This window comes from Pseudopodoces humilis, chromosome 17 (genome assembly GCF_049639895.1).
Source record: "Pseudopodoces humilis isolate 2021_Gansu_Grassland_sample_001 chromosome 17, ASM4963989v1, whole genome shotgun sequence".
NCBI classification, from domain to species: domain Eukaryota; kingdom Metazoa; phylum Chordata; class Aves; order Passeriformes; family Paridae; genus Pseudopodoces; species Pseudopodoces humilis.
In genome coordinates this window covers 14,804,837-14,830,971 of record NC_142216.1, presented here as the reverse complement: position 1 = coordinate 14,830,971, position 26,135 = coordinate 14,804,837, and the positions used below count along the sequence as shown (strand labels likewise).

The window sequence follows — 26,135 nt, the reverse complement described above, 5'->3', positions numbered from 1 at the left end:
AGCGCTCGCCGTGATCACACCCGCCAATGGGAGCGCCCGCAGTTCCTGCGCCCACCAATGGGAGGGCTCGCCGTGATCGCAGCGGCCAATGGGAGCGCCCGGCGCGGGGTGCGCTGGGAGGGCAGCGCTGAGCGGAAGGGCCGCGCAGCGGAGCTGGGAGCGCAGCGATGCCGGACCGGGACAGTGAGTTCGGGGACAGGGGACAGGGGACACGGGGCATTCCCGGACAACCCCGGGCCGCGACACTTGGCCCGCGCAGGGGCTGTCGCGGCGCTTGGGGCGGGGCGGGTGGCAGCGGCCCGGTGGGGAGGGCAGTGTAGGCCCAAGCTGCGCGGGGGAGCGGGGGATCCCCCGGGGAGCCCCGGCCCGGGGCGAGGGACAGCTCTGCGGGGGGACGGGGTGCGGCCACAGCCCGCGGAGCCGGGCCAGGGCACCTCGCGGGCCGGGAGCCGGCGGGAGCCCGGGGCTGAGGAGCTCCGCGGGTGCGGCGGGGGTTGACACCAGGAGTGTGTTTGTTTCGGGCTCCCGAGAGGATGCAGAGGCAGTCCCGGGGTGTGGGGGACGGGAGGCCCTGGGACACCCCCCGGAAGGCACAGAGGTCTCGCAGTGGCACCGGGACCAGGCCGGCCCGAGTGACAGCGGGCTGGGATCCACCTCGGAGCTGCAGGCGGACACTGTTCCCTTCGTGGTTTCTGGGAGGGTGTGAAGCTGTGCAGGCAGTGTCTGAGCTCTCTCTCATGTCCCCTAGATGAGCCGTTCTCCAACCCCCTGGCCCCCGATGGCCACGATGTGGACGACTCGCATTCCTTCCACCAGTGAGTACAGCGCTGGGGCCCTGGGGCGGGACTGGAGCAGCACTGTGGCACCCCTGTGCCACACCTGTGGCACTCTCCTCTTCTCTCTCAGGAATTCCCATGGAGATGCTGGAAGTCACTGGTGCACTCCAGTCTTTGGGCCCCCTCCATGGGCGCCTGGTGCCCATCTCAGTCACACAGGACCTGCTCCTCCTCCAGCGCTCTTTGGGAATGATGATTTCTGTTCGTTCCCTCCCTTGTAGGTCCAAGCTGACCAATGAAGACTTCAGGAAGCTTCTCATGACCCCGCGGGCTGCGCCAACATCTGCGCCACCCTCCAAATCTCGCCACCATGAGTGAGTAGGGCTCTGTTTCACAGGTCCATGGGACAATCCATGCACCCTGTCCCTTTGGGGCTCTGTGCCCAGCTGACCCTCTCCCCTGCACTCTGTAGGGGAATGTCTACAAGGGCTTTTGCCATTGAGTGTGGGAAGTGGAGAAGCAGGTGGGTCGGGGCTGTTGTAAATAAGAGTGAGGCTTCATGGCTGTTGAGACACTTTGTGCAGGAGGCAGATTTGTCTCAGTGAAAATCAATCTTTTCCTCTCCCTGTTGACAGTGTGGAGTTAGGGGGAAATTAAGGGTGAGAGACTGTTCTGTTCCATCTCTGAGCATCTTATTGCCCTGCTGTGTCTGAGGGACTGTTCTGTTCACCTGTCACCCATGTGGCTCTGCAGACTGTACATGTGTTTTACACCCTTTTCCAGGATGCCCCGGGAGTACAATGAGGATGAAGATCCAGCTGCTCGCAGGAGGAAGAAAAAAAGGTAAGTGGGGAAAGAGATGCAGCAGGACTTGTCATTATACATCACATCCTGCTCATGGAAGCAGTTCTGATCTCTTGGTCTCCCAAAGAGGGTCTTGAGTAGATTATTTAAGAGCTTTGGAGAAGAGCTCAGGCTGAGGAACTGTCACTGCTTGTGGCAACAGCTGTGGGAGGGCAGCAGTAGGATGGGGCTGAAGCTTCACCTCCAGAAGGAGCAGGAGAGGCCCTGTGGGTGTCTGGGAGAGCAGGGCAGTGGTGGGACATTGCACTGATCACTGTGTGCTTGGGGCATGTCTGCACAGCAGGACTGCACTGGACCCCTTCCCTTTGGAAGGGAGGATGGAGCTTAGCTTAGCTGGCCTCAGTACAGCAGTTCCCCCCAGGCCTGTTGTGTCCCATGGTGCTCTAGTGTGATTTTGGGGAAGGGATTTGGAGCAGAATGGGTGTGTGTGAGGCCTTGGGCTGTTACCTGACCTCAGAAACATGAACAGGTCACTCTTAACCCTGAGCTGTTTTCCACCCCCAGTTACTATGCGAAGCTGCGGCAGCAGGAGATCGAGCGCGAGAGGGAACTGGCCGAGAAGTACCGAGATCGAGCCAAGGAGAGGAGAGATGGAGTGAACAAGGACTACGAGGAGACAGAGCTGATCAGCACCACTGCCAACTACAGGGCTGTGGGGCCCACGGCCGAGGCGTACGTGGGCTGTGCTGGGGCCTCGGCTCGCCAGGCTGATCCAGGGGGGCTGGCTCTTACCTGGCTCCCTTCTCATTGCACAGGGATAAATCTGCTGCAGAGAAGAGGAGACAGTTGATCCAGGAGTCCAAGTTCTTGGGTGGTGACATGGAGCACACTCACTTGGTGAAGGGTCTGGACTTTGCGCTCTTGCAGAAGGTGAGTGCAGATATCACCGTGCTGCTCTTGCCCTGTCCTCTCCCACAGACACGAGGCTGGGTGTTACTACTTGGTCTTGGCAGTATGGATTTCCCTTCCTGGGAAGGGTTGCTGCAGGGCTGAGGATCTGATGGGGCTCCCAGATGGGCAGCAATGGCATGTCTTGGGCTGTAATTTGTGGATTTACTCTGCATCCAGGTACGGGCTGAGATTGCCAGCAAGGAGAAGGAAGAGGAGGAAATGATGGAGAAGCCCCAGAAAGAAGCTAAGTGAGTGATTGAGGATTTTACACTCCTGAGTGCAGCTGCTTGCCAGGGAGGAGGATGCAGAGGAGCCATTCACTTGGCTCTAATACTTCTGGTTTCTGTTTCTGTTTAGGAAAGATGAAGATCCTGAGAACAAAATTGAATTTAAGACCCGGCTGGGTAAGACTGTGTGGATGTGTCTGTTCCCCACCTTGTCTGTGCCATGAAAGTGGGAGAAATCCTGGAGGGTGAATGGAAGAATGAAAACCATTGGAGGGGGAGAGTCCTAAATTTGAGGACTGGAGGAAATGTGTCCTCAGGAGGCGATTCTCATGTTGCTGATGAACTAAACACGCTTCACTTTGGCTTTATCCTCTGCTTTCCCACACTTTTCCTTCCCTCCAGGCCGCAACATTTACCGCATCCTGTTCAAGAACAAGACCTACGAGCGGAATGAGCTGTTCCTGCCAGGCAGGATGGCCTACGTGGTAGATCTGGATGATGAATACGCCGACACCGATATCCCCACCACGCTGATCCGCAGCAAGGCTGACTGCCCCACCATGGAGGTACCCAGCAGGCCTCCAGCCTGCTTCACCTCCCTGCTCTGAATTGGCCAGAGCAGGTTTTTCTGGGAGGATTTGCTGTCAAGGGAGCAGGATGCTTCCTCATGGATTTCCCTTTCAGGCACAGACCACGCTGACCACCAACGACATCGTCATCAGCAAGCTCACGCAGATCCTCTCCTATCTCAGGCAAGGCACCCGCAACAAGAAGCTCAAGAAGAAAGACAAAGGTAGGAGTTGAAGGAACCAAGTAATAGGATTTTAGTGCTTGGAGCATATCCCAAGGGAATGGGATGTGTTTTGGTTTGTGGTATTCCCCTGGGCCATGAGACAGTGGGCTTGGAGAACAGTGATTTCCTGAATGCTGTGTCCTGAAGGCAGGAGCACATGGGACAGGCTACTGGGAAACTAGAGCTGTGAGGGTACCTCGTGGTGCTCTGCTCTTCTGATGAAGGCCCAGTTCCTTGGGAAAATGCCCCCTCTTGGGGAGGGACACAGTGGCTTCCTGGGGTGCTGGGTATGATGTGACATTGTCCTGGCTTCCCACTCCTGCAGCTATCCCCGGACAGGGATAGAGGAGCAGCACAGGGGGCAGAGGGGATGATGTGCCTCTCACTGCTGTTGTCTTTGCAGGGAAGCTGGATGAGAAGAAGCCTCCTGAGGCTGATATGAAGTAAGTGCCTCTCTGCCCTCAGGCTATGGGGTCAAAGCTCTGTCCCTTAGGGAATGGCTTTTTGACCCACCACATTTAGAGTGGGCTGAGTTTGGAGCTGCTGGACCTGTGGTTTATAGGACAAGGCTGGAGGCAAGCTCTGGTTTGGATTTCAGGCTTGAGACAGGTGAGGGCTCACTGTTGCCCTGGACCACACAACTCAGGTCCTGCAGCAGAAGGGAGCAGAAGTGCAGTGATACCTCTGACAGATGTGGAAACCACTTCCATATCTGGTGTCCTTAGCTCTCGGTCCTGTGTGCTCCAGGTCACAAGGAGGTGGTTATGGCCTCTTTCTGCAGCACAACGTAACTCCAGGCTCTTTTCCACTTGTAGCATCTTTGAAGACATTGGGGATTATGTGCCCTCCACTGCCAAGATGCCACGGGACAAGGAACGGGAGAGGTACCGGGAGAGAGAGCGGGACCGGGAGCGAGACCGGGAGCGAGAGCGTGACAGGGACCGGGAGCGCGAGAGAGACAGGGAGCGGGACCGCGAGCGGGAGGAGGAGAAGAAGAGGCACAGCTACTTTGAGAAGCCCAAGGCTGATGATGAAGTGAGTCTCTGCTCATGAAGGACTGTCCCACCGGAGCTCTGCCCTTTGTGGGCTTGGGGGGCTTTGGGTATCAATGGTTGTGCCCCTACACGTGCTATTGTCAGCTCTTGCTGAGCTCTGCCTGGCCCCAGGGCTGGTCCCTCAGCAAGTGAGGCAGCACCAGCCTGTTTGGGTTTGTGGTTCAGCTCTGTGTGATTGACACTGTCTCTCCCTTCTCTTTGCAGCCCACAGACATTGACAAAGGTGAGTCAAGTGGTGCGGATCCCTGGGAGGGATAGGACAAGGGGGGAAGGGTTTTAAGCTAAAAAAGGAGAGATGTAGATTAGATATTAGGAAGAAATTCTTCCCTGTGAGGGTGGTGAGCACCTGGCAGAGGTTGCCCAGAGAAATTGTGGCTGGCCCATCCCAGGATGTGTTCAAGCCCAGGTTGGACAGGGCTAGGAGAAACCCAGGATAGTGAAAGGTGTCCCTGCCTATGGCAGGGAGTTGGAACAAGATAGGCTTCAAGATCCCTTCCAACACAAACCATTGTAAGATTCCAGGTCTCCTGGGATCAGCAGACCCCATCAGTGCCAAACTGGTTTGCTCCTCCCCTCGTACCTCATGTGCAGCTTGTCCTGCCTGTTACTGTGTCCCAGAGTGACTCTGTCCAGCCCCAGTGTTCTGCAGTGAGCTGTTCTTCCCCCCAGATTTAACCTGCTGCTTTCTCTACCCCAGGACCTGGCTCAGCCAAGGAGCTCATCAAGTCCATCAATGAGAAGTTTGCTGGAGCTGCTGGCTGGGAGGGAACAGAGGCATATCCTTTACTGTCTGTGCCAGCCTGGCTGGCTGTGGGGCTGGGCTGCCCTTGCAGGCACAGGCACATCTTGGGGGCTGTCCTGCCTCACCTCGTAGCAGGGAAATGCGGCCCAAGCCTTGCTTCTCCTACACCAAACAAAAGCTTCACCCCCCAGTTCAGTTGTGTTGGGGTAGGATGGGGTTTTTCAGCTGGCTGTGCCCAGCCTGTAGCTGTAAGGCTCAGCTCATGCGGTGCTTTCCTTATCTGCTGCCACTTTGAAGAAGCCAGAAGACAAGAAGCAGCTTGGAGACTTCTTTGGCATGTCCAACAGCTATGCTGAGTGCTACCCTGCCACGTAAGGAGCAGCAGGGAGCTGTGGGTGGGAGAGGATGTGCCATGGGGCTGCTGTTCTCTGGCAGCATGAATTTGAGCATCAGCCTCACAGCTCCTTGGGAGAGCAGGTCTGGCCTTGTCTGTGGGAACAGCTGCCTGGTAAAACCATCCCAAGCCCTTGTTCAGGCTCTTCCTAGCTGCTCTCTGCTGTAAGTGGCTGCCTGGAGCCTGTTGCCCCTCAGAGCCAAGGGGAGGCTGAGATGCCTGGGAATCTGCTGCATTCCCTGTTAATCCATGTGGTTGTGAAGCTCTGGGCTCCCTCGGTGGAAGAGGGACATCTTTTTAGCCTGCAGAGTCATCCTGGGAGCATTTCCAACCTTGGATGCCCTGTAGGTACAGGTCCACCTGCAGGGCTTGCAGCTGGGGCTACTCCCCTCTGGTCCAGGAGCTGTGTGTTTGGTCTGAGGCCACGAGACATGACTCCCACCATCCAAGGTCCTGATCCATCTCAGGCACCCACTCTGAACCCTTTCCTTGATTTTTTTTCTCCCCAGAATGGATGATATGGCTGTGGACAGTGATGAAGAGGTAGACTACAGCAAAATGGATCAGGTATGTTGGCACCAGCCTTTAGGAGCAGCCAGCAAAGCATGCACCAGTGCCAGCGAGGATCCCATGGGAAAGAAGCAGCAGTGGAGCTGGGTGCTGAGAGCTTTGGGGTTTGCTGATCAGTTCACTGTTGTGTCAGGGGGCAAACAAGTATCACTGGCACTTGACCCAGAGGTGTTGACAGGCATGCTACTCTGTTCTGACTTCTACAAAATCTGTCTGGAACTTCTCGGGGAGGGAATATGGAGCCAAGGCCATTGATCTGGGGCTGGTGGGAGATGGAGCCTTGTGGCTGTGTGAGAAGCTGCTCTGAGTCATTGTCTGTAATGTAATCCCTGCAGGGTAACAAGAAGGGGCCTCTGGGCCGCTGGGACTTTGACACCCAGGAGGAGTACAGCGAGTACATGAACAACAAAGAGGCTCTGCCCAAGTGAGTGTAGCCCTCAGGAAGGGCCAAGTGAGGGTTCTGGGTGGGATGACTGTGCTGGCCAAGCCTGGGTGCTGGGGCAGCTTAAAGCAAGCTGGGGGCTCCCCTGTGAGAACCTGGGGAGGAGCTGTGGATCCTGGGCCTGGTGGTTTGTTTTTGCTCTTAGTGTCACTCTTGAGGACTCCAGCCCAGGCGCTGCTTTTGGGGGCTCAGGCAAACTCTGGAACATGGCTGGGGAGATGTGTCCCTTTCTCTGGCAGGCTGTGGATCCCCTGTGGGTGCTGAGCCATGTCTTGCTCCCTCTCCAGGGCAGCCTTCCAGTACGGCATCAAGATGTCTGAGGGACGCAAGACGCGCCGCTTCAAGGAGACCAATGACAAGGCGGAGCTGGACCGGCAGTGGAAGAAGATCAGTGCGGTGAGTGCCCGAGCTGGGCTGGGGCTACTGAGCCTGGAGCTGCCCAGGACAGCTCCCCCCCACTCCTGTCCTCACTGTCCCAGCCACGGCTCATCCCAGCCATTGGCAATGTGTGTGTGAGCACCAGAGCTGGCTCTACCAGCTGGATTTGCTCCTTGCAAGAGTATCAGGCAAATACTTGGGCCTTCAGTATTGCAGAAGAGTCTGGAGCTCTGTTTGGAACTGAGAGCAGCCCCAGTCAGGGGCTTTTTGCTCTGGGCTGTGCAGCAGATGAACATGTCCAAAACAATTAGTTTGGAGCCATCCAAAGGGGATGGGAGGGGACAGGACATGTTTAGTGGCTCCCTGTTTGTGCCAGCTGGCAGAGCTGGGGCAGGGTGAGCAGGGTGGGGTGGGCTGGGGAAGGTGAGAACAAATGATTTGTGGTGGCCAGAAAGGAGCAAAGGGTGAAGAGGCCAAGCTTCTCCAACTGTAGCTCACATCAGCTCTCTGGCCTGGCTGCAGCTCTCCCCAGTGTATCTGGCATCCTCCAGCCCCTCTGCTAGTTGTGAGCAGCCAGATTCCCTGAGGGTAATAGGACTTTGTGCTTTCTCTGCAGATCATCGAGAAGAGGAAGAAGTTGGAGGCTGATGGGTAAGTACAGTAGTCTCTGCTTGTGGCTCAGCTTCTGGGGCCATACTGGGGGCCCCCCACCTTCTGTGGTGTGAGAGTGTGGATGTCAGTGCTGAGCTCTGGGTGGGAGGGTGGTGGAGCTGCCTGCCCTGCATCCTCACCACTCTCCTGCCCCTCTCTCTTCCAGGGTTGAGGTGAAACGTCCCAAGTACTGATGGCTCCCATGTTTTTTCCTCCTGGAAGCCTGGCCTGCTGGGAGCTGCCTTCCTGGAGCGTGCTGGTGTGCTCTCCTTGCCCCACACACCGTCCACTCTCTGCTCAGGGCTGGGGGCTCTTCCTCACTCTGTTCTTTGCTGTAGAGCCTGTGCTGTGTAAATGTTGTAGCCTTAATAAAATCACATTAAATTTGTGTGTGGTCATCTGTTTGTGCAGAGAGGAGGTGCCTGGGCACATTCTAGCCTTCTTTGAAACAGAAGGGAGGCTAGGACTCTTCTACTTAGCAAGCACACTTGGGGCTGACAGGGCAAACCGTGGCTCAGTGTATTTATTGAGGGAGCCTTTTGGGCTGGGGGCAGCATCCCTGGATAAAACTGACAAGTCTATTTGGGAGCAATAATCCCAGGTGAACATTCTGTGCCTCAGGGCAAGGGGAAGAAATGGGACCTTGGGTAGGGTACAGCATGTGCAATGACCTGAATGAGCATTCTCTGCTGCTCTGAGCACTGGCAGAGGGCTGCTCTGGGTGTGTGTGATGGGGCCAGCAGGGAGCTGGGCTGGCCCCTCGGGCAGGGGTGCTGCTGGTGGTCCCTGGCTGGGCTGGGGTCTTTAGGGGGTATCCCTGCAGGCCCTGCAAGGGGCAGAAGTGCTACCTGGCCCCTGGCTGCCCCTCCCCTGGGAACAGAGAGAGGGGATGACAGTGTGAACTAAGGACCCTGTGGTGCGAATTAAGGAGCCTGTGGAGCTCCCAATGGTGAAGCGCTAAAGAACAGCAAAACATGAGGTGGGTGGGGAGCGACCTGGTGAAATGGGACCACGGGCGCCCGCAGGCTGGAGCCCCGAGCCGGTGTCTCCCGAGGTGGTGTCCCCTGAGGCAGTGCCCCCTGAGGTGGTGTCCCCTGAGGCACTGTCCCCTGAGGCACTGTCCCCTGAGGCGGTGTCCCCTGAGGCGGTGTCCCCTGAGGCGGTGTCCCCCGAGCCGGGCCGGGCCCGCAGCGCTGGAGAGGGCGGCCCCATGTAAACAAAGGGGCGGTGTCTATGTAAACGAGGCGTGGCCATGTAAATCAGCAGGGCACCATGGCGGCCGCCATGGAGGAGGTGAGCACGCGTGGGGCTGCGGGACGCCGGAGCCCCCGGCCCCGGTCCCACGGCCCCGCTCTCCTCAGGAGCCCCAGGAGTCCCCGGAGCCGGCGGCGCGGGAGCCGCGAGTGCGGGACACTCCCGAGGACATTTGTCTGGAGGCCACGGCCAACGCCATCGCTCTGCACCCGGCGCGGCCGCTGCTGGCCGCGGGGGACGTGGACGGCGACGTGTACCTGTGAGTGGGGCCGGGGCTGGGGAGGGTTCCCGGCTCTGGCACCCGCTGGGCACCGGCGGCGGAGCTCCCCGGCCGCCCGCGGGTCCCGGCGAGCACTCCCCGTGCCGGCAGGTACTCGTACTCCTGCACCGAGGGGGAGAACCGGCAGCTCTGGTCCTCGGGACATCACCTCAAGTCGTGCCGGGACGTGGCGTTCTCCCAGGACGGGCAGAGTGAGTGCGGGGGACGTGGGGTGGCACCGGGGCACGCCGGGCGGGGGCACTAACGCGGCTCTCCAGAGCTTTTCACTGTGTCCAAGGATAAGTCCATCCACATTCTGACAGCGGAGGAAGGACGGCTGGAAACGCGCTTCCCCAAGGCCCACGAGTAAGTCCATACAGGCGGCTCATTCTGGGCAGAACGGCTGGGGCATTGTCCCCTTCCCTCCCGCGACAGGGCCACACAGCCCTGGGCCGGGCAGGGAGAGCCCGAGTGACCGCGGGGGTGTGGGGCCGGGGTCTCTGCAGGTCGGCCCTCAACTGCGTGCTGCCCATCGACAACCACATCTTTGCCACGGGTGACGAAGGCGGGGCAGTGAAGGTGTGGGACCTGCGCAAGGGCAGCGCCATCCTGGAGGCACGGCAGCAGGAGGAATACATCAGTGCCATGACTGTGGATGGCAACGGGAAGATCCTACTGACAGCCAGGTATCGGAGGGGTTTCATGGTCTTGGGTTCCCTGTGTCTCTTCGTGGCTGGAGTGCTGTGTGCTCACGTGTCCCTTCCCACAGTGGTGATGGCACCCTGGGCGTCTTCAACGTGAAGAGACGGCGCTTTGAGCTGCTCTCAGAGCCGCAGAACGGGGACCTGACATCTGTGGTGCTGATGAAGGTTGGCACTGCTCCCCAGTGTGGAGCAGGATCCCATTGCCCTTTGTCCTCGCTTCCAGTTTTTTGTTCTGCCTCTGCCTCACTGCCCTCTCTCGTGCCTAGAGGGGGAGGAAGGTGGCATGTGGCTCCAGTGAAGGCACCATCTACCTCTTCAACTGGGACGGCTTCGGGGCCGCCAGCGACCGCTTTGCGCTCAGGGCAGAGACCATTGACTGCATGGTGCCCATCACAGACAGCATCGTGTGCGTGGGGTCCCTGGATGGAGTCATCAGGTCAGGGGAGTGCCGTGGGGAGGGATGGGGAGCTGTGGGATGGGGTGAGGGGGAATGGAGAGGGATGGAAGGACATGGGATCAGGAAGGATTGTGGGGGGTGAGATGGGATAGGGAGGGGAGGATGGTGGGGTAGAAAGGGGAGAGGAGTGGGCTGGAGATGGCGTGGGATGGGGAGGGGCTGAGATGGGGATTGTGGAGGATGGGATGGAGAGGAACGGGGAGGTGTGGGATGCGGAAGGGACGGAATGAGGAGGGTGTGGGACGGGATCAGCCTTGCCCAGCACACAGGACAGGAGGGCAGACGGCGTCCCCGGGCGCTGCAGGGCCCTCAGTGCCCCGTGCCGTGCGCAGGGCGGTGAACGTGCTACCGAACCGCGTGCTGGGCTGCGTGGGGCAGCACCTGGGCGAGCCCATCGAGCAGCTGGCCGTGGCCGCGGACGGGAAGCTCCTGGCCAGCAGCGGCCACGACCAGAAGGTGAAGTTCTGGGACGTGTCGGCGCTCGGGTCCATGGTGGTCGATGATTACCGCCGGAAGAAGAAGAAGGGCGGGCCGCTGCGCGCCCTAAGCAGCAAGGCGCTGGGCAGCGGGGAGGATTTCTTCGCTGACCTGCGGGACGAGGCCGAGCCGGAGGCGGCGGTGGGTGAGGGCGGTGACAGCAGCGACAGCGACAGCGACTGAGCGGCCGCGCGGGGCCGGGGGCCGCCCCCTCAGCGCTGCCGCCCCGCCCGGCGCGGGGGCGGGGCTCTGCGCCTCTTTTCGCGGGGCGCGGCCAATCAGAGCCGCGGCTCCTGGGAGTGCCCGCCTAAGGGGCGTGGCCTCAGTGTAGTGCGAACGGTATCGCTGGGCAGGGCGCTGGCGTTCTGATTGGCTCCTAGGGCTGCCACTCAAGCTGGGCTGTGCGCGTGTCCGAGCAGGGGACAGCGGTTATGGTGGCTCGGAGGAGCCGTGGGGGGCCCCGGCCTGGGGGCACAGGCTGGGGTTGGGAAGGGACTGGGAAGGGGTCCGTGATGGATGGGGAGTGGCTCTGAGATGGGGGCACCCTCACCCTCTAGCTGGGGGGCTCCGGTGGGGGATGCAGCACTGGGAGGGCAGAGGCTTTGCTGGTGTTTTTGGGTGTCCTGGGGTGGGGGGAGGCAGGACATTTCTCAGGAGGGGTGAGGGGGTGACATGGGGTCCGGGGGTGCCTGGCCAGGCCACACAGATTCATTGCTTTCCTGCCTTGCTGGCCCAGCAGGTCACTTTATTAATTTGTTTATTTTGTTGTTAATTAAGACTTAAGCTCTGTTAGAAATAAACCCAGTGCCTTTCATTTCCCAGTGCCTTGTGCTGATGGTTTGGCTCATCCTCATGAGGGAAGGACTCCTGGAGTGCCCCAAGAGGGACAGACAGACTTCCAGGGAGTGCAAAAAAGAACTTAAGAGTGTACCAAAAGGCTCTTGGAGGATCCTGGGGATCTCCAAAAGGAAGAGGGGTGGGATTTGGGTGCTGCTAAAAGGACATGGTGGGTCCAGATATGCATCACAGTGTGCCATGAGGGGGAGAGGGGCAGGGATCCCTCCTGGGATGGGTCCTTCCCTGGGGACGAGCAGAGTGGGCAGTGGCTGCAGGGCCTGGAACAGTGTCAGATACTGCTGGACACTGCAACCAAAGCCCCTGCAGGACCCCCTGCACCTGCTGGTCAACAGGATCTGGTGCAGTTCCGCCAGGATTTCTACTCCTGGCTGTGGCTCACATCCCTCAGCTGATTCCCAGCACTGCCTGGGACCCCTTGGAGCACCAACTGCAGCCCCCAGCTGCTGCTGGCCCAGGAGTTTGTGCTGCACTTGCTGGGACATGGCCAGAGGCATTCCTGGAGCTGAGAGACACCTGGAGTCCCTGGAGAGCATAAAAGGGTGTCTTGGTTTGAAAGACAGGTGTCTGCTAAGGAAGGCAGCAGCCTCCCTTGGAGTGCTTATTGTTCCTTAGCAACAAAAACGGGGGAAAATTTCCCAAGACAGAGAGAAACAAAAGGAAAAACCCTAACTGCCAACAAGGTGTTACCAGATGTCACAGAGGTTCACTGGGGAGGACATGAGAAAGCACTCGGAGGAGCCTGAGGGATATCAAAAGCTGGCCAGAAAAAGCCCAGTGAGTAGAAGACAACAAAGATCAAGGTGCCAGGGAATGCTGCTTCCCACACAGTGGGCCTAGCAGGCTCTGAAGGCACCAAATCCCACCCTGTCCCTTCCAATTGCCTTTCCTGGTGTGAGGAGAGATGCACTTGACAGGCAGGGAGCTGAGGATACAGGAGGAAAAGATGATGTGACACAGCTGGTGCTTTCCAGAACTCTTTTATCTCAAAAGAACAACATGTGACCTGACCTCCCACTCCTGAGGAATCATTCATGGACAGCTGGCAACACTGCTTGGACATTCATGGACAGCTGCTTCCTCACTATGCAAACAGGTTACAGGCACTCCTCTCGCCACACAGCAGCTCCTCCAGACCACTGGGACACTCCCTGTGTGTGGCCTTGTCCTCCCCTGAGGCTGTTCCTCAGGAACCAGCCGTGCCAGTGGAGGAATTCCCTCCATCACACTGGCATCCAGTGCTGGCAGCCCCTCCCAGAGCTGCTGCTTCTCCAGGATCTGCCCCTCCAACGCAACAACACAAACCAGCTTAACAGAAGCCAAACTTGGCAGAAAAACCAACAACCCAAAACTTGAACCAACTCAAGGGCTGCCCAGGAACGAGGACAGCAGCCATTGCAAACCGATGCAAACTACCTGAAGGGAAGCTGGAACAGGGCCAGGACCCCAGCAGGGCTCAGGCTCAATCGTGGCTCTGGCAGAGCAGTTGCCTAGGTCAGCTGGCACCCTGCAGTGGAGAGGGAAGCGTCAGGCTCTGCCCCCAAACCCCCTCCCTCTTGCATCCTGTGCTCCCAAACAGGAATCCCACCCACAGCTCTGAGGTGACAGTGTTTCAGCCCTGCCTGCCAGCTTGGGTCCCTCCCTGCCCCAGAAGTGCCACAGCTCCAATCCCCAGGAGACTCTTCAAGACTTTGGGAAAGACAAGGAGTTGTCTATGCAAGGACTTACCAAGGACTCACCTAACACCTTGAGAGTGTGCAGGGCTGCTGCCATCTTGGCCTTCTCATGCTCACTCTGGCCCTGCCTGTCTGGCAAGACCCAAGTGAAGCCACTGACGGACACGTGGTAATCCGGGATCACCACCTGGTACCAGAACCGCTGCCACCCGTTGGGGTTCACCTGGACACACCTGATGATGAACAGGGGTGTCCTCAGGCGATGCTTCCAGCACACCATGTTCAGGTGTTCCAGCACGTTCTGCAGCGACAGAGGCAGGGCCGTCAGCCTGGGCACTTCCAGGCTCTTGCCTCCCTGCGCCCAGCTGGACGATGGCTCCTCCTCACAGAGCTGCAGCTTCTGCTTCAGTCGGGGGTCCAGCCAGTCCACCTTCATCCCTGCTTCCCCAAGCTTCAAGTTCCCTAGGAGACAGGAGATGCTCCAGCACCATTCCATCCCATTGCATCCCATCCCTTACAGTGATCTCCAGGATTTTAGGGGCAGCTCAAATTTAGGGCCAAGGTGAACAGATACCAAAGCCAAATGCTCCTCTCAGCTGGGGCATGAATGGGTACAAACCAGGACTCTGGAGGTCCCAGTTGGATGTCTGGCAAGTGTGTCCCATCAGGGCATTGCAATCATGGTATGGGGCTCAGAGGGACTGAGCAGCTACATCAGGTGAGTTTAAGGGACACTGAGGGGTTGGGCAGCTCAGGAAAGGTTTAATAACTTGGTTAATGTTCTGGATGCCCTGAACTGGTACTGGTGATGCTCCTGCTCTGACTAGGCAGCTTCCTGGAAACCTCCAGCAGCCCCTTCATCCCACCACCAATAGGACTGCTGGAAATCAACTGCACTAAGGGCAGCTGGCATCCCACAGGACACAGGGAGAGCAAGGGGTGTCTCAAGGCTGAAGTCACCTTTCAGCCAAGCCTGGAGGTGCAAGACACCAGGAAGACCAGCCCAAGCAGCATCCCTCAGCACCACTCACCTTCCATCAGGACTTTCTTGGCCTGGGCAGCAGTCTTGTGCGACCTGTACTTCAGCACAGCGAGCTTGGCCTGTTTCTGGCGGGGGCTGGCGTACAGGGTGACACTGCAGATCCCCTCAGTGACCCCCTGCAGCCTGGCCTCCAGCTCCTGCTGGCTCACCGATGCAGCCAGGCCGTTCATGAGGAGCTCACGCTTCTGCGTGCTCCAGCACACCACGATGGCACAGCCCTCGCGCAGCTGGAAGCGGTGGAAGGTGGCGATGGCGCTGCGGGCGCACTGCCAGGACGCGTACCTGGCGTAGGCGAAGCCGCGGTTGAGCCCGCTGAAGGTCAGCATGAGGCGGAACTCGTAGAGCTTCCCCACGCTCTCAAAGAGCGGGATCAGGGTGTTCTCGTAGACGTCCTGCGGCAGCCTGGCAATGTACACCTCGGTGCCGACCGGCGGCGGGCCGCCCACCCAGCCTGCGGGGACACGGGGACGTGGCGAGCCCCGCCGCGCTGCCGGGGCGCCGCGGCCGAGCTGCCCTCCTGACGTACCTGGGGGGGGCCCTCCGTAGTGCCTCTGCCCGTTGATTTGCACCAGCTCGATGCCGGTCTCCTTCTCCCAGGCGAGCAGGGCCATCTTACCGGCCTCGTTGATTCCGCTGCTCCACATCTGAAGAAGGAGATGATGGAGGTGATTGTGTGAGCAAAGAGCTTTCAGCCTCCCAGCTGGGAGCATCCCAACCCCATGAGGGAACTGCAAGATCCACTGCCAGGCAGCATTGTGGAGGAGCACAGGAACCTCTCTGCTCTCAGGGAACCTGAGGAGCTTCCTGACACTCCCATCCCAAGGACTGTCTGAGCCTGCTCCACCTTACTTGACTCTAAGTCCAGCAACTTTGTTAGAGCCCAAAGTCAACAACACTTTCAAGTTTCCTACAGCCCTGCAAGGCTTGGAAAGCCAAAGCACAGGCAGCAGCAGCCTGGTGCCACAAGAGGGAGCTGGAGCACAGAGCCAAGGTGACCCAGTACATCATGACAGCTTTAAAGACAGTGGGTTACATTGAATATTGGGAAGAAAATCATCCCTGTGAAGCTGGTGAGGTATTGGCAGAGGTTGCCCAGAGAATTTGTGGCTGCCCCATCCCTGGAAGTGTTCAAGGCCAGGTTGGAGGGGGTTGGAGCAACCTGGGGTAGTGGAAGGTTGCCTGCCAGTAAATATAATATTAAAGAGTAACAAGAACTGACAACTGGAAAGCAGCTGAGTTATTACTGTCCTTGAAAACAGAACAGCAGCTGGGACAGTTACAGGAGGACAGAAAGGGAAACAGAAGTTGGAGGAGAAAGTTTAGCTAATGCTTATGCGGGCTCCAAGTGCTCCTGACATTGTGCAGATTAGAAAATTTACTTCATCTCCTGAAGATTGGCAGTCTTGTTACAAAACGAGATGAAATTAGAAAAGACACGGCCTTTAACGAACAATTGGTTCGTTGGAGTGTTACTGAAATTTTAGAACACAGGGAAATCCCCACCTGAGCAACACTTAATTGCATGGATTTTTGGTATCTCCATGAAATTCACTCCATCCCACATCTCACCCATATTAGTGAGATGTGGGATGGAGTAACTTTCATGGTGATACCAAGAATTCTACATGTAATGTCAGACTAATTGACCGTTCCCTAGAACTAGGATTTACAGGTCGTCCACCAAGAAAACAGAAGTGGAAAGAATTATATAATCAAGAATGATTTTCAAGAATTCCAAAAATTGCCGTTCTCCTCCCCCGGGGCAATGATGAAAGAAACCCCTGACTAAAGTTAATAAAAAAATTTAAAAGCTGTATCATTTCCAACAGGAGCAGTACACCTCCACGATCTGGTTACAGCAGGATGGGGTTTTACCTATTTGCTTCAAACTGACCCTGAGCAATGGTATTTACATTGTTTAGTTCGACTGCATTTCAGGAGACAGAACAGAGATCTTCTGAATGGGAAATTCATCTCTAGTCTGAGCAGTGAAAGGAGCTCATATATTCCATAGAAGAGGTACAAATGGGCCAGGAAGGCAGTATTCAATGGGTTTTCCACACCCCAAATTGCCCCAGTCAAACGGAAGCATGAGCTAATGGCCTATAGAAAAGCCATACACACAGCCGGGGATACTCAGGGTACTTTACATGAGTTAAATATTGTCTGTGTCCTTCGAGCACTTTATGCAAACCGTGAGTGAGGTGATTCAACTTCCATTCAAGGGGAACATTTGACAATTTACAATCAGGACCACCTATTCCTGTAAAAGTAACACAAATTAAAATTTCCTATTTTAAATTAATTTAAATTTAATTTAATGTAATACTAACTGACTCTCCGGGCACACTTCGGAAACTAAGGATAGCAGTGGAAAAAAAACAGATTTAGTGCAAGGTAGCTTTTTCCTGGTTTTAGTGGGATAATAACAAACCCCACCAGGACTTGTATTATTTTACTTTTTCAGAAAATTATGCCAGCACTATTTCCACTAAATATCAAGATATCCATTGAAGGACTGCTCATTCTCCTCACTGAAGGAATCAGCACCAGAATGAATCAGACATAAATCACCAAACCTGACCCACTGGATGGGAACCTTCAAGTTTTCCATCTCTAATGGTCACTGTGGTAATGGCTGTAAAATGTAATTGTGCATTTCAATGACCATTGTTAACGAATAAGCCATAATTGTACAAATTTAGGAGCTCAGCCTATCAACATGAATTTGGCAGAGGGAAATATAACCGTAATATGTGAAGCACAACTTTCAACCAAAAAGGGGGAAATTAATTTACTCAGCTTCCAATATTGACACAAAATATGAAAGGTAAGTTTTAGTGGAGATATATCCACAACTGTGAGTAATACATACTGGCACAACAAAAACGAATTTAAACCTCACAATGCATTTCACTACCTCCCAGGCTCCTGATAAGATCGGTGAAATCTTATCTCCACAAATTTCTAAAACTGGACGCTATGCCATCAAATATACCAGCCCAAAGAGGTGCAATTTAATTTGTTTAAGCGATTCTCAAAGCAGTGGAGTTAACAATGCAGGTCAGTATCTCTGCAATGAAAGCTGCCACTTGTGTCTAGTCCCTGTGCACGGTGGTGGGCAGGGCTGCACAGCCAGACCCTGATCCCTCCAAAACCATCATGGGGAGAGGAGGAGCTGTGCTGGGGACAGAATTGGGAGCACTATGTATGGATGCTGGAGTCCTAGCAAACGAAAGAAACTCGGTAACAAGTGATTTGTACCAATTGAAAGATCCATTAGGACCGTCCTCATCAGCATTAGGAGCTAGCCAATGGTTCTTATCAGATACCTCAACGGGAAAGGACCGAGGTAAAAAGTTCTCCAGCTGATAGTGAATGCCAACAGATGGCATCTCCACCTCCAAGGAGTTTCATCTTTCACGAAGACTAAAAACCAACTTGTGATGAGAGCGGGAAGCACAAAGCGGGATAGAAGACCAGCCCCATTCCCTCCTCAGAGCCTCGTGGCCCGGCCCCGTGGCTCCCGCGATGGGTCCCAGCCCAGGGAAGCGGCCCGAGGGGTGCCTGGGCTGTGTGGAGAGGCAGGAGCCGGCTCTCAGCGCAGCCCCCGGTGCTGCCAGCGGGGGTTCCGCGCACCCCCGGCCCCGGGGAGCCCGGCGGAGCGGCCAGCCCTGCCTGTGCTCCCAGCCCGGGCCGTGGCTGCTCCGGTCCCCACGGGAAAGGCCTCCCTGAGGTGAGCACGGCTCCAGGGCTCCGCTTCTCCGCCCGGGGCTGCCCCCACAGCGCTCACCTGCCGCTCCATGGGCGCCGCGGAGATCTCTGCCCTTCCCTCGGGCCGGCCAGGGGAAAAGGCAGCTCCGCCCCCCGCCCCGCTCCACCCCGGACTGCGGAAAACAAAGCCCACTCTTTACAATTTTAAAGTTTTAATAAGGGATAAAATGCGGCGCTGGGGTGCTTGGTGAGACGAATGATGGGTTTGTCTTTACAAACAAGCCGTGGGTCTGCTGGTAGATGAAACTAGCACTGAGAGATAAACAATGGGAAAATGGAAAAAAAAATACTTACCTTTATAAACAGACTGTAGGATTGCCGATAAATGAAATTGGATATTGAAAGATGAAAGAAACAATGGGGAAAAAAGCGCAAATTCCATAAGAATTAAAAATTAAAGGGAAGGGGTTATACATTAGAGTGGAATCTCAGGCATCAGGCATTCTGGGGAGTCTGGACCTCTCAAGTACCTCATCCAACGGGGAAAGAGGGAAATGCGACCGGGAAATTGGGATAAAAAGGAGGCTTCATCCTCCAAAAATTTGAGAGACCCCAGGGGCCTCTCCCTTTATTCGAATAAAGTAAAAGGACTCCTCTGTTTCCTTTTTGGGCATAAACCTCTGGTGTTTGTGGATTAATTTTCCTGACAATGGCTATCTGCCAGAAGCACACCCTTAGCTTAAACAACATATTTTTATATACTATTACATTTCAGGGGTACACGCATATTCATAAAAGTTTCTACATATTCACACTTTCCTTTGAGTTTATATGTTCTTTTGCTTGGTTTTAACCTTTGGCTTGTCTTCATGCCATCCTGTAGATTAAACCAATGTATTTGGTTCTTCTGGTGGCTCAAAACCTGATCTGCAAGGGACAGAGGGGGTGCACACCCACCACCAGAGGCTCTGGGGTTTGAGCCAGATGAGGGAGAAGGCCAGACAGACCATGGTGCTTGTTTTCATGCCAGTGTCCTCCCCCTGCCCCAAAGAAGGGTGACATTCACATGGGACATTCACCCACTTGGGACTGAGGGCTTTTATCCCTTCTGTTGGAGAATAACTGGCTCAACTTTGCTCAAGAGAGAGGCAGGGTCATGATTTAAAGGGGTCATAAAGCATCAAAGACCCTTCAGACAGCGCAAAATTCCCCTCCCCAGGGGAGGTAGCCACATGTTGTGTCTAAATCTAAATGTGTATTAACCCACTGACACTGGTGTTTCCTGGGCTTTCCCCCACCCCTGATGGACCAAGATTGTGACTATCACTCAGACCACCAGACTTCAAAATTGGAATAATCAAGTCTCTTCAGTCAAGTCTAGTTACTGCATCCACGGGTGGTGAGATCTTTCTACTCTTACCCTTCCCTCTTCTTTCTTTCTAATACATTTTCTTACCTGTTATTCCTATGCTTTTATATTGTTGCATTACTATAGATAATAACTGGAATGGCTACATCTCTGCTTTCCACTGCTTCTAAATGGTTCTGAAATAGACCCTACATATTTTTATTTACAAACACTGCTCATTCAGTATCATTTCACCTCTAATGCTCCCCAATGGATCTATTAACAAGAACTCAGGTTACTCCTGCTGTGGCAGCCCAGCACTTCTGGCACAGAGGAATGCAGCCCCCCTGGTCCAGACCCCAAAGAATAATTCCAAACCCTCCACAGCATTGTCACTTGCCAGGCTATACTCACTCCTTAAGGTCCCAAAAGCATATGATCTTGCAGGTCCAGATAATGACCAGTATCTCACCAAACTGTGGGAAGAGGAAAAAGAAATATTACTAAAAACCTTGAAATACAGACACACACAAAAAGTTATAGCAAAGAAATAGAAATTTAATACAAAATTATAATGATTAAAAAAAAAAAAAAAGTTAAAAAGTTTTGGGTTTTCTGCTTAGGAAGGAAGAAATAACTTGTCCAGCCAGTCTGCCTTGAGCTGTCCTTTATATTTCTAAACTGCTTGGCTGTACCATTGTCTTGGTAAAAATCCAAGAGCAAGTAGAAAGGGAAGTTAATGATTCATATCCAAGGTAAAAAAGTCACTAGTAAGCCAGATCCATAAAGACATGATAAAACACTGGATTAATGAAATAGGTTCTGCTCACCCAAGTACCTGCAAATGGAAATGCACTTTAGCAATGTGCCTATTTGTGCAGTGCTGCTATAAAATGTAACTAGGCTTCTTAATATTTTAAGTAGAAAAATGACTGATTTTTCCAAAGAATTAGTAACTCATACCCACCTCCAGCTAACATTTTCTGAAATGCATCTCAGGAAGGCAAAGTGTTGCCACTAGATGGCAAAATGAGACTGAATTTTCTCTCCTACACAATCTCAAATTTTATTTGTTGGATGGAGATAAAAGTGAAAAATATTAATATATTTTTTATCCATTTTAATCCTCTGACATTTTTCTGAAAAACAGCAGCTGCAGGTATTCTCTTATGTGAATGGAAAGTACAATCGAGGTGAGATCCTACTCTGCTGTTAATTTAATCCACATCTCAGAGAAAAGCCCTGACAGATCAGGACTGCTCCAATGGACTTTTGACCTGTGCTGGCTCTCCTTCATAATGAGCCAGGGGACAAAAGGAATTGTCTTAAGTCCACTCATAGTACAATACATGTGTACAACTTAAAATATATGCAAAATTCTTCTTTATTATGAAAAAAAAAAGCCTCTTATGAATACACTATATTTTGAAGATAACAATGAAAAGTTGAAAAGCAAGGGGTGATTCAGCTCCTTGGAAACTCTAAGGCGGTCATAGAGAGGAACATAAAGATTGAAAACAAAACTGACATTAAAAACAAAACTATACACGAGATGATGGTGGCTAGCAGCATTTTTCTTCAAGTCACCTGTGTATTTTCTGGTCTGTGAAATTCACTCTTGAAAACTTTCAGGATTGACAAAATCTTTTCCTGAGAAGGTCTGAAATGAATATATGTTAGTGGAAAAGTTGTAGAAGTTTTTTATTTTTCACAGCATTGCAAAATCACAAGTGCTTTTCTCACTGGTCAGCAAGCTGTTGAAATATTTAGAGAATTGGAAATATATTAGGATCAGAATCCAATTCTGACTTTGTGTATGGACAGGAACATTTCAACTTCAACGACTCAAATCCCATGTTGGCAACCAGTTTACAGTATAAATTCTGCAAGTTTCTATAGAATTAAAGTTACAAAGTAGCATTGTTTAGGTTAGCAAACATTGCCTGACTGAATAAAAGGAGATCACTTAGAAAGTCAGAGCCAACAAACTTTATGGGTGTCAACAGTTCATTTGATTAAAATAGAAAAATGGGTTGAGTTAAAAAAAAATAAAATCATATCTTTAGCTGTCAGAATAGTTGGATAGACTTGAAATACCGCTGTTTAAAAAGCTTAAATGAAAAAAAAAAACAAAAGCATAACTTTTGTTCTGGCATCATTGCTGAAAGAGATTAATTTTGGATTTTTTAATAAACTTGTACCAAAAACCCCAAACCACACCATACCAAAACCCAAAAGAAGGCAAAGCAAATGGAGAGCCTGTTATGGAAGCACTGAATGGGAATTCCTCAGGCTCCAGCTCCATCCAGGGACAGCAGCTCCCACAGCCTCTGGTTTCCAGTCGAGCTGGGAGGGTTCCCAGCACAGCCCAGTCCTGCAGTGGTGCAGAGGGGACAGGGATCGGGTGGGAGCCAGAGCAGGAGCTGTTAAGGCAAAAGGGAGCTGGGCAGGTGGAAAAAAGCCTTGGGGATAACTGGAACCTTGCAGAGCCAAGGTCTTGGCAGCTCCCCTGGGCAGGGGGCTGGCCTGGAGCTGGGGGAGGAAATCTGTGCTTTTTGACAGCACAGGTGGAAAGGGTTTGAGCAGTTAGCCCAGACTAAAGGGTATTTTTAACTTGCTTCATCTTTACCTTAAGCTCCAATGTCTCTGTCAAACTGGTGACCTCAAGTACAAAACTGGTGTGTTCACTGGCAGAGTTCTGTACCTGGAAGGCACTGTTAGTACAGAAGGGTCGTGTCCAAAACAGAACATCATTCCCAGGTGTTCTTTTTGCCCCTTTTCTGTCACAGTACAGCTGATCCTGTTTAGCAGCTCCTGAACTGATCTGCTGAGCTGCCCTGAGCAGCCCAAATACTGGAGGAGAGTTCTTCTGTCCCCATTTACTCCCTCTCAAACCTGCAGCAGCTTTTCTTGGTAGCAGAGTCCTTCACATTGTGAGAATAACTGACTGCTATCACCCAAAATCACAAAGTTTATCTCCTTTTTTCCTTCCCTCATCTCCAACTTCCCTTTCTCAGACTTAGCAAGCATTTTTTTCAGTCTTTCCTCAGTAGAGGTCTCCTAAGTGCTCTCTGCATTTATTTGCAGCATTTCTGGACTAACCAGACACATTATGTCACTTATGACCCAAACAGAGTGGAATAAAACATGTAAACCAAGCAAACTTCTCTTGCTAGAATATCTCTAAGTACTTGCCTTATTTTTTACAGGACTTTAGTAGATACTTGATTCTCTTTGGTCTTCTGGCTAGAGTCCAGCTGCACTCTACAGTGCTGCATTCTGCAGCTGCAGGATCAAGTCCAGGGAGGTTCTGGATTCTGGTGACCAACATGGGACTCAACGGGACGGGTCTCTGCTTGGTAAATCTCCAGAAACCAATTATTCAACACAGGTACAAACTCAGCTTAAACTCAAGAGACAGAATGCAGAACAGAGGCAGGGTGGTGGGTTTTGTGGGGCAGAGTTGGGGTGGAGTTTAAGGTCGGGGACAAATAGGAACACAGGAAAGAAGAAACCCCAGGGGCACAAAGCACTCAGAACACCCTGGGCTGATACCCCACGAGGGTCTGGGGTGGGACAACTCTTCCCAGGCTCACAGGGCACACTCCCTGAGGAAGAAGGTGGAATTTACTCTTCCTGGGCTTTAAAGCTATGCTTCTCACTTTAACAATGCTTATCTGAAACTAAATCTTTGCCTCCCTGGGCAGAGGCACCTCTCTACAGTGGCTGTATTTTAGGATTTCAGGCCTTTTGAAATCGCCTAAACTCCATCTTGACACCTGCTCACTGTAACACAATTGACGTATTTTTTTTTTCCATCCAGGAAAATCTTTGCTGAGGGTTGAGTTCCTATAGAGAACACTTTTTTTTTTTGTGTGTGTGTGTGCTTTGTGTGAAATTGGATTTGAAGCCAGTGTCTCAGTTTTATTCAAGCCATACATTCTAGAGGCAGGTAGGTTGGTTAGCATTTACCTCAGGTGCTGTTCCCATTAAAGTGTCATATTCAGGGTCCATCCATCCCTGCTCTTGCACCTGACAGTCACCACTGTGGGGCTGGGTGGGGAAAAAGCCTTGAAGTTCCATTCCTGCAAATTTCTTTTTCAAATTGATCTAGGTGTGAATATGAATTTCCTGATAATTTCTCCAGGGGGGAGTTTTACACCTGAGCCAGGTGTGGAAGGGAGGACACTGACATGGTAAAAACAGCATTATTTATACCCTACCTCACAGGGTCTGCTTGCCTTATCTCCCTTATCTGGCTCTGAACCCAGCTTGTTGCTAAGCAAAGGTCACTTTGTTGTGCTCATCCTCCTGAGGTGGGTGATGAAAATATCTGAAATTTCAGAACAAATTTGAACCTCCACGGCACCAGGACTGTTCTTATGATCAGAGGTTTGTCCAGCACACATCCAAAACCTCTCCCTCCCTTTGGTCTGGCCTCAGCAAAGCACCAAATTAACACTGACATTTCAGTCTCTCACAGTTATGGGTAGGTAATACAGCCTGGGAATTGGGCATGTCATGTTAAAAATGGAACTACAGGCTGTCTAGGATAAAAATTTCCAGGGTAAAAGGAATAACCTACCCCAGTCTTTTAAAAACAAATTTGGGCAGGAGAAAAGAAAACCACTCCATAAGGATCCACTTCACTTTGTGAGTGAGCTGAACATGAAGATGAAATTCTTACATTAAAAAAGGTTTGAACTTTTTTTTTTTTTGTTTGGCTCTATGGATATGGACATGTAACTTGAGCTACTCTAGAAAAATAAACCCTTCTGAAAGTGGTTCAAAGTAAGCTCTTGACTCCACTTAAAGCAGGGACAGAAGACCACAGAGAGAGGTGGGAGAAAATGGAAAACGTTGCTGCTCTTTGAAGGCAGTGTGAATTTCCTCCCTGTATTGCCTAAAATGGTTTGAGTCTCACATTTTCAAACATCAATCACCAGATCATCATTGCAGCAGAAAGAATTTACCACTAGCAGCTGTTACTGAGGAGACACTTTTTTTTGGGTGAAGGTTGTGTCACTGCAGGCTATAAAATACCTACGAAACATCTTTAAGTTCTTTAAAAAGAGGGGGAAAAAGTATCAATAAGAAGATATGCATCTGATAATAGCAGTAAAGTCAGTGTTTCTCAGCTTTTGAAAATCCAAGAGCTTAAAATCCATTTTATGTGATTGCCAGCTGCTGTAGGACTATATCTGAAAATTCAAATATAGAAAATACGAAGTGGTGTTTCCTCAGCAAGCCTCACTGGGGCACCACATCCGATGTGTTTGTGATATTACAGAAGTTGTAGGGAAAGACAGACCTCAAGTTTGTGTGCAGCTGGGTTTTGCAAGAAATGCATGAAATCTGCACGTAGCTATGATGTACTCAGTGCCATGGGCAGGATGCAAGCAAATAATAATAGATAGATACATGTGTTAGAATTCCTGTGTTAGCTGCTCTTGAGACCGGGAGATCAGTTTTAGAGGTAACTGATTTCCTCCTTTCTCAGCATCAGAACAAATGGTACTGTAATTCTCCTGTAACACCACCAGCATAAAATTTGACCAGACTAATTAGTTTCATATTAGTACAAATAAGGAGTCACACAATTGCAATTAGATCTGCTACACTGGGTTTGGGATAGAAACCAGATTAGAAGGTAATGAAACACATCTTCAATAAAAGCAATTAGAAAATTAACACAGCCTTCTTCCTGTCTCCCTGCTTGTTTCCCTGTGAAATCCAGGGGGTGTGATGGGATGTTTGAGGTGTAGTTATGTAACCTCCCCTTTACCACTGCTGACAATGCACCAGCAAAGCAAGTTTTCCTTTGGGGATTCTCTGTCACCAGTTCATTTGGTCCTATTTCATCCCCAGACCTAGAGGGCATAATATTTCTGTGATACTGTCAGGACATGCCTAAGATGATTCACACAGGTAATTTCAAGCAAGAATCCAGAAAACACAGCTGTAGCATGTACTTGATAAATGGTGCTCTGCTTAGAACAGCTGTGGCAGCCGTTTCATTTCAGAGTTTTAAATACCATGCTGCCATCATTTACCAGAATTTCTCCAGAAAAAAGTAAGCTACTCTAAATCAGACTCTGAATTTCAAAAGGAAAGCTCTTCCTGTGAAGACCTCTAGGTTTGATCTCAAATACATGCACTCACATGCAGCACACCTGCAGATTGCAGACACGAGGTTACGAGGTCGTCAGTGACTGGAGACAAGAGGGATGCATTTCTCCATAAAAAGAAGAGGAACTTTTCCTTCCCAGTGCTTCAGAACTATGCACCTATTCTTACTAGTCCAGAAAGCTCAGAAATTACCACCTTTTGTGCAGTCTAATGGAGGAGTGAGCCCAAGGATTCATAGCAACACAGCTTTGGGAGGAGGTGCCACAACAAGAAAAGGGAGAATGGACACGCTGGTTGTTTTTAAAAAACAGACATACTTGGAATTACTCAATGTAATCTCAGTTAAGGGACCTGCTGATAGGAGGGTGCTAAATTGGTTATGCAGGACAGATGAAAGTCTATCATGTCCCTGTGGTAATAATATGGTTTTGTGGATT

General features: G+C 52.3%; 3 protein-coding genes across 10 annotated transcripts; 2 read left to right on the top strand and 1 right to left on the bottom strand.

Annotated features, from left to right (window-relative positions):
- The first annotated feature begins 90 nt into the window (after positions 1-90).
- Positions 91-8,171, top strand: IK (IK cytokine). Its single transcript, XM_005523456.2, has 20 exons — positions 91-183; positions 749-815; positions 1,058-1,150; positions 1,560-1,619; positions 2,145-2,312; positions 2,396-2,510; positions 2,709-2,779; positions 2,889-2,935; positions 3,161-3,324; positions 3,443-3,551; positions 3,955-3,994; positions 4,367-4,586; positions 4,811-4,829; positions 5,304-5,382; positions 5,639-5,719; positions 6,252-6,309; positions 6,648-6,736; positions 7,042-7,150; positions 7,749-7,783; positions 7,950-8,171. Exons 1-20 carry the CDS (start codon positions 168-170, stop codon positions 7,975-7,977), a joined length of 1,668 nt encoding a protein of 555 aa, XP_005523513.1. The 5' UTR covers positions 91-167; the 3' UTR covers positions 7,978-8,171.
- An 872-nt stretch (positions 8,172-9,043) lies between these two features.
- Positions 9,044-11,447, top strand: WDR55 (WD repeat domain 55). Its single transcript, XM_005523457.3, has 8 exons — positions 9,044-9,076; positions 9,145-9,296; positions 9,408-9,508; positions 9,575-9,662; positions 9,803-9,982; positions 10,066-10,165; positions 10,267-10,436; positions 10,790-11,447. Exons 1-8 carry the CDS (start codon positions 9,056-9,058, stop codon positions 11,115-11,117), a joined length of 1,140 nt encoding a protein of 379 aa, XP_005523514.1. The 5' UTR covers positions 9,044-9,055; the 3' UTR covers positions 11,118-11,447.
- Positions 11,448-12,753: 1,306 nt separating this feature from the next.
- On the bottom strand, positions 12,754-21,986 carry DND1 (DND microRNA-mediated repression inhibitor 1). 8 transcript variants are annotated; one of them, XM_088063635.1, is made up of 5 exons: positions 21,795-21,986; positions 21,157-21,229; positions 19,984-20,045; positions 14,497-15,151; positions 13,451-13,927 (listed from the first exon to the last, which is right to left on the bottom strand). In XM_088063635.1, the coding sequence occupies exons 4-5, from the start codon at positions 15,149-15,151 to the stop codon at positions 13,473-13,475; spliced, it is 1,110 nt and encodes a 369-aa protein (XP_087919761.1). In that variant the 5' UTR covers positions 19,984-20,045; positions 21,157-21,229; positions 21,795-21,986; the 3' UTR covers positions 13,451-13,472. The 8 variants fall into 8 exon arrangements, with proteins under 8 accessions (XP_087919763.1, XP_087919764.1, XP_087919759.1 ...); XM_088063638.1 differs by lacking the exons at positions 19,984-20,045; positions 21,157-21,229; positions 21,795-21,986 and adding an exon at positions 13,164-13,296 and having other exon boundaries at positions 13,529-13,927; positions 14,497-14,958; positions 15,034-15,299; XM_005523739.3 differs by lacking the exons at positions 19,984-20,045; positions 21,157-21,229; positions 21,795-21,986 and adding an exon at positions 18,301-18,315 and having other exon boundaries at positions 14,497-14,958; positions 15,034-15,151.
- Positions 21,987-26,135: the final 4,149 nt, after the last annotated feature.